This window comes from Dendrobium catenatum, unplaced genomic scaffold (genome assembly GCF_001605985.2).
Source record: "Dendrobium catenatum unplaced genomic scaffold, ASM160598v2 fragScaff_scaffold_721, whole genome shotgun sequence".
In the NCBI taxonomy this organism is placed as follows: Eukaryota; Viridiplantae; Streptophyta; class Magnoliopsida; order Asparagales; family Orchidaceae; genus Dendrobium; species Dendrobium catenatum.
In genome coordinates, this window is record NW_021319183.1 from 157 (window position 1) to 7,814 (window position 7,658).

The window sequence follows — 7,658 nt, forward strand, 5'->3', positions numbered from 1 at the left end:
GATTGATAAGCATTATTTTTTATATCCTATGATGGTTAGTTTGCAAGTTGTTCATTTTTCATTTGAGCTATAATGATTTAGAGATATAATTGGTGTGGAATGGTTGGATGGTGAGACCTTAGATCATTGATATGATCAATTGGTAGATGGGGAACTCTTCTAAAATAACTACAAGAGTTAAAATTAGGTTGGAGGAATTAATTTGAAAGTGGAGGTATGGTAAGTGACAATTCTTGCAATCAGTCTACATATTTCAAAATCAAGCAAACATGTACTTGATTTGTAGGTATGGATGTCAACTTAAATTCTAGAGTTTGGTAAGGATAGAAAAAAGGTTTAGTGAGTAAATTGTACTATGGAAGTCGAATCAATCAATTTTATTCAGAACTGACCAAGCATGGGAATTTACATGTGGATTTCTATAGATCAATTGGAATTGAGAAATTTTACTTGTAATGGTTCATGGACATCATCTAGATAGGATTTGGAAGTTTTTTTTTTTTATGTAGTTTTGATATTATTTTGTGGTTGTTTTGTGATTGGAGACAAGTAACATTACTAGAACAGTAAATAGGAAATACAATTATGATTGAGTTGATCTCCAAATTGTTTACTAGAAGAACCCTAAATAAATTTAGGATTATTGCAGTATAGGATGTTTATGTGATAACCGGTTCTTCCGGCCGGTTCAACCGAACCGGCCGGCCCGCCCTTTAAATACCGCGAACAGAACAGTTCGCGGAACAGAAAGATAAGTAAGGAAAGAGTATATATTAATCCATTTTTTATAAAGATAAATTTATATAATTCTCACTGAGTTTACTTAGTAAACTCAAACCACAAGTTTAATGTTTCAGGTAGTTCCTAAGAGAAGTAATGGCTGAAAGAGAAGAACATGTTTACAGAAGGCGAGGTGCAAATGACAGCAGGTAAAATAGAAATTTTTTTTTATTAGTGGCTCTTCAGTTTATAGAAAAGTTTTGATGATGAGAAAATTTACACTTTTGGAAATGTACTACCGTCCGACTTTTCGTACCCGCCTCGTTAGATCTAGCATCCGGGACGGGTCGTGACAGTTTAATAATGATATAGAGATTTTGGTGGGTTTTTGAGTAGTTTATGTTGGTCAAATGCTTTCAAGAATGAAACTAGTCTAGCAATTCCAGAAAACCTGACCAATACTAATTAGGGGTAATTTTACTTGGATTAAGAGGGATGGAATGAGATTTAAGATTTTTCTAAGTTGTAATACTAAGGGAAGAACACAAATAAAGAAATTACAGTTGAGGAGATTGCAGGAAAAAAGAAAAAGACAAACTACTTATCAAAGTAAGGTTTCAAAGAGATCAGCCAATCTTCTTGAGTATAGTCGGCCACCAAGCCTTCTACCCTCTTTGGAATTCACGCTAAAACGTGTAAGCACAACAATAACACTTCATTTCAATCCAAAGGAGTATTTAGACAACTGAATTTAAATGAAGAGACACACATCTTCATTCAAACATACAATGAAAGGTAAAGGGGAGAGAGAGGAGCTGACCCACACTTGCTCCTTGCTTGGACCCACTAGGAAAGTACCTAGACTACCTATATTAGGGGTGTTAAAATAGGTCGTCGGGACGGGTTCTAATCGATCCCGGAATTGACCCAGGTCCAAACAGGTTGACCCGAACCCGACCCGATTTTGTAAACAGGTCGTAAATTTGAACCCAACCCCGACCCACTGGATTACCGGGTTGACCTGACCTGCTCACTGAACAAAGCAGTTTGGGTATTGGGCGCAAAATGACTACTAACAAAGAAAAATATAATAATATGAAATAAACATAACACTTAAAACACCAAAAATATGAAATTACATAAACACATAAGACTAAGCTCATAAAATATAAAAAATGTAGATTCTCATGGTTAGGCCTCTCGATCCTTCATGGTTTAAGCTCATATACTTTTGCCTTTGCCCTAGTGATTGGACATTAATCAATTTTGTTAGATTGACTGATTGATAACTAATTATTATTCTCAGTTAATAATTTAGGATAAGATCTTGAGGATTTAAAAGAAGAAAGTTGTGTAATGTCAACGTGAAGCTTCAAAAAAGGTATTAGAAAATTCTAAATGCCGAAATAACTATATTATATCTGCTATTCTAGAATAGCACTTGCTTTGATAATTTAGTGACCCTTTCAATATGTTGCAAGTTCTTAGTATGAAAAAAACATATAGCAATTTATTTGAATATAATTTAATATTAGTAAATAATATTTTAAAACTCCATCAAACCATCTATTTTTGCCTAAATACTTCATGCTTCTGGGTTGACAACGATCCCTAAAAATTAAAAATAAAATTAAAAAAAGCCCACCAATAGCCACCACGACTCAATTTTCCAAAATGCACAAAACATATAGTTAGTATTGACCCGAAAATAGAGCAAGATTGGAAGAAAATTCAACCCATTCTCTTCTTTCATTTATGGCATTAATGCTAGAAAGGAAAAAAATGCATGGAAAAAAAAAGTGTATACCCCCGCAAGCATTACCTGAGATGTCCCAACATCATGTCTTTGTTTGCTGTGATTCATATATGTAAAATTACTGTTTGCTTTCAAAAAAGTTAAAGCCAAATTAAAATATAGGCTGACTACAAATATTGAATTGACTAATTGAGCATAGCTTTCTTTGAGTTATCTACAAAATGATGCAATCCTTCAAGAGGATAACCAAGTCTCAAGCATCAGGATGCAAAGTTTTATGGAGCAAGGATGAAATATTATCCCACTACTCATCATTTCATCAAAAATTAAGTGAGAGAGATTTCTTCAAATTTAATGGACCAATAAATGAAGCCCTAAGAAATTTAGTTTAACATAACAGCTACTGTTATGTGTAGCACTGATAGGCCGCAAAAATCAACCTCTTGGCAAGTATGCGGCAATGCTTATGAAATTAGCACTTCTACATATCCCAAGAAAACTACAAGGAAAAACAGAATAAGGACTTATTTTTAAGCAATTTTCTCTGACCCGCATGACCTATAGTTACTTTAAGATATAGCTACAAAAAGTAAATGATGCTTATCTTTTGCAAGATATGCACTATTTTAATAAAATAGAATATGATTCTTTAAAAAAAGTAATAGACAAACTCACGCAACTAAAAATCACTAATTATTAAACTGGTTTGAAATTTAAGCAATCCACAAAAAATAGCAATCAACACGGGGAATACATAGGCTTTTTAAGGTAAAGAATCTCAAAACGTACGAGTGATCCAGACTGAGTGACGCAGTCTTGAGACCCTTCTGCCTGTGAGGATCTAGGCTAACACCAGAGAACAAGAGATCTGAAGCATAGGCCACAACACATCTGCACCACAACTATATCAACTCACAAGAGAATATGATAAAGCAAGATTAATCAACAATAAATATAAGCATAAATGTTAAAGATAATAAAAAAGGTATTACTAAATCTCGCTCAAATGGTAAGCAATGACATGAAATAGTACTCTAGCAATTTTCTTAGTTCTGAAAGAAAAGAAAACCATTATTTTATTTTACAAGAAAATGGACATAAACAAATTTTCTAGGTGGCAAAATAACTAAGTTTTTTTTTTTACATTTTTTGGGGTGCACATTAAAAATAAACAATAACAAATAATAAGTCAAAAGGGTACTGTGAAAGTATCAAGATCTAACCATAAGTCACAAAACATTACCCCTGGGTTGTGAGGATACCTCACAACCTCCATGCCCTTAGTGAAATTCATAATACCTGATCATACTCTAGGAAATGTTCCCAACAATCCATAAACTACAAACATAAAGCTAGCAATAAGGGCCGGATATATATCAGCTACGAACCAAGAAATATATTAATCAACAAGGCATGTTCCAGTCCACCCAAAATTCAGAGTAGAGACCCCAAATGAGGCCAAATTAAAAATGGACAAATCATACAATCCTCCGAAGATCCCAACAAGTTATGAATTCCAAGAATTTGAAGATACCTTCAAATAAGATGCTCTTGCTCCTTTTAGTATATATATATATATATATATATATATATATATATATATATATCATCACCATCATCATCATTAGTCCTATCACAACTATTTCGAGTTGACTTTAGGAATTCTCACTCTCCATTTGTTAGTAGTGTTTGGAGTGTTAAAATATTTTCTGCAGAACTTTTCCATTTTAACCACCTAGCATTAGTGCATGATATGTAATTTTAATAGGAGTTCAGCTGATAATTATGGGTCAATATTTCCCAATGAATGGTACGATCCCTCTCATATAATATATCCTTTCAAGTTTGACCATTGGTTCATCTTAATATTCTCATCAACTTGGCCATAAATGGCTTCCTAAACCCCTAAAATATTTAGATCATATAACATAAGCATTCCAACGGCAAATTTATAAAATTTACCATTAAATCTATGGGATTTTTTTATCACATAGTATGTTGAGACACTTGTTCTTTTTAACCACCCAACGTTAACTTGAGAAGTTATATCCACTATTTTAAGAATCATTATTCTATTATGTAATAAATTCAAATTACATAAACCAATAATTTCAAATTACCTTTGCCACAAATATTCTTTAATTATTATTCAAGACTAAACTAAAAAGAATGTTTCAGAAGTATAGCATAAAAACATTAACTAGAGTACGTACTTTACATTCATAAGGACAAAATTTAAATGTGCAGTAAAACTAGGAAGTATAAATTAAATAATGATTATATTAGAGAAATTATTATAGTAACATCTATAAATTAAGGCCAATTAAAATAAACTTGGCTGATTTGAGCATACATAATAATGAGAACAAAATGCATGCCTACGAAGGGCAGATGAAATTAGAGTCGGTATTAAGAAGAAAAAAGGGATAGATCTAAGCTAAAATGGACAAAAGTTCAAAATAAATTACAAGAATAAATTTGGTGCATCATGCTGTGCTCAAATAAGAACGAATGACAAATGAGAATTCTTTATGATGACCACAAATAGTTGGATTAACACTAATGTCACATCATCATCATCATCATCATCATCATTAGCCTTATCCCAACAATTTTGGGTCAGCTTTAGAAATCTTCTTTTTTCATTCATCCCATTTAAGTGCTACAAGAGATATTTATCTTTTTTTTTTTACTTTTCTCAATACTATCTTAGGTCTACTTTTTTTCTTTCTAATTCTTCTACACTAACTTTATATACTCATTTAAAAGGTGTATTTTCTTCACTATGCTGTACATATTTAAACCATCTATGCCTATTATCTACTATCTTATCTTCAATAAATATTACTCATGTATCCCTCCAATTAATCAATTTATCCTTTTGAGTTTTTCCATCACATTCTCATTTCAATGAAGCTCAACTTGGCTATCAATGACATTTTTTTTACTACCCAACACTTGGATCTATATAACCTAACTTGCCTACTTGCAATTTTATATAATTTACTTCTAAATCTCCAAGATAATCTCTCACTACATAATTCAAGTGATACATCTCTATATTTTATTTACTCATCCTTAGAAGCTATATTACAATCTATATTCTTTGTTTGTATAATAGATCCTAAATAGTTAAATCTAAACCTAAGTATCAATATATCCTCTACTAATATTGACTATCCATTAAACCGGTGTAAAATGCAAATAAGAATCTATATGACCTCTAAGATAAAATAAAAAAAAAAAGAATGTAGCTGAACCAAAGAAATGAATGTAACCATTTGACAAGTTATTTGTGATTCGACTCGATAAGAGCTATTTCATGTTCATTTCATTAAATAATTGAACAAATTTAACACTTCTATAAATACTCATTAGGTAAATGATAGAGAAAATTGTTCCATGATTCATTTAAAACCATAAACAATATAGTTTAAAGCTCATGAATAAGTTCATTACGAAGTTTGATTAGAGCTTGACATAATATTTGTTAATAAGGCTTGATATAAAGCTCAATTATATACATATATGGATTTATAGTATTTAGACATGAAATAAATATATTATTTGCATTGTATATTTAACACTTAATTAATTAAGTTATCTGTGATTGAGTTAAAATTCAATGTAAAGTTATAACTAAAAATATAATTTAAAATAATTTAAAATTAAATTACTTTCTTGTTAAATGAAATAAACCTAAAAATAGAAGCCATCAATTAAATAAATAAATTTCTTTCGATTTTGCCGTTAAAAAATCTATAAATAGAAGACTAGTCAAATAAATTAAAAAATAAAATTAAAATTTTGATTAAACAATTTAAGCTGTAATTTCGATTGTATCTATGCTAGCTAAAAAATTTACAGTTTTAGCTGTTTACCCATATCACTTGGGAAGTTATTTATCATTGTTTATATTGTAGTTTCAATTTCAATAACATGAGCTTGTAAACCATACAGGGCGCTGGGGAATGCAGAATAGTTAGGATAAATGCTCATTGGTGGATATTATTGGATAGGATTTAAGGCTCATTTTAATATAAAAATTGTTAAACTATAGTTACTTTTTAAGCCCAACAAGCTTGGCTCAATAAGACTCATTTTATGTTTCCGAAAAATCTACTCATCTAAAGCACTAAGCACAACATGAGCCAAGCTTAAACCAAAGCTCAAATAAGTACGAATGTAACAAACCGAGTTTGAACATTATTGCAAAAGGTCGAATTGAGTTTGATCCAAGCTCAAAAAAGTCTTTTGTAAGGTCTTCGACTCAGCTCAGCTCGATTCATGCACAACCGTATGCAGAAGTATATCAACCAATAAACTAAACAATAAAAAACCACCAATTGAACACTAAGAAAGGAGCATCAAGCAATGAAAAGGCCAAAACATCATGGTTGAGATCGGAGAATTGATCCACACAACATGAAATAAAAAAATGATGGCAACTTGACCTGATTCAATTGGGATGATCATATTAGATCAAGCATTGGAAAGAATACCACTTGAAAAAGGCACATGACCAATCATTTGGTTTGCTTCAAATCTGGCCCCAAGTTTTACTTGATCTAATATGTTCCCGCATGTTGACCTACGAACCGAAAAAAAAAGGTCGCAAAATCGTCGTACCTGAGCAGCGCACGTCGCCCGGATCTCGCACGACCCTCGCACGTCGTCGCACGACCTCGCGTCATTTCATCGCACGACAGCCTCGCGTCATTAAAAGGAAGCGAGAGCGAGGCCTTCGGCCTCCCTTCCTCTCCCTATCCCTCTCTCGTGCTCGATCTCTCTCTCTCCTTCCCACAATCGGAAGCTGCGACATTTTGATCGGAAGAAACGACTGGAGCCCGTCGAGCCCCGCCCTCTGGAACCACGACCGAACCTCCCCAGCTCCTCCGGTGCTGTCCGAGTTCGCCCATTCAACGACTTTCTTCCCGTCAGGTCGGAAGTCACTCATTCCGATCGGAAGCAACAAGAGCTAGCCGACTGTGAAGACCCTTTCTCCCTCCCGAGCATGTCACGACCCGGCCCGGTTAGCTCGCAAGTGCGAGGCGGGAACAGAGGTCGGACGTAAAAGTTAAAAGAAACTTAACATAACATCAATTGAAACATCAACAACATAGAAAGAGCCACTACAATTTTTTTCAACATTAACCTTTTCTTTTTCTTTCATTCATTAATC

General features: G+C 33.0%; 1 protein-coding gene across 1 annotated transcript in view; it reads right to left on the bottom strand.

Moving 5' to 3' along the window:
• Positions 1 to 3,174: 3,174 nt before the first annotated feature.
• The window catches only part of LOC110094120 (acyl-CoA thioesterase 2), an 86,981-nt gene continuing 82,497 nt past the window's right edge, over positions 3,175 to 7,658 (bottom strand). Inside the window, exon 14 of the mRNA XM_028696236.1 lies at positions 3,175 to 3,367. Within this exon, the coding sequence (XP_028552069.1) occupies positions 3,190 to 3,367 (178 nt within the window). The 3' untranslated portion in view covers positions 3,175 to 3,189. The remainder of the gene's footprint in view (positions 3,368 to 7,658) is intronic.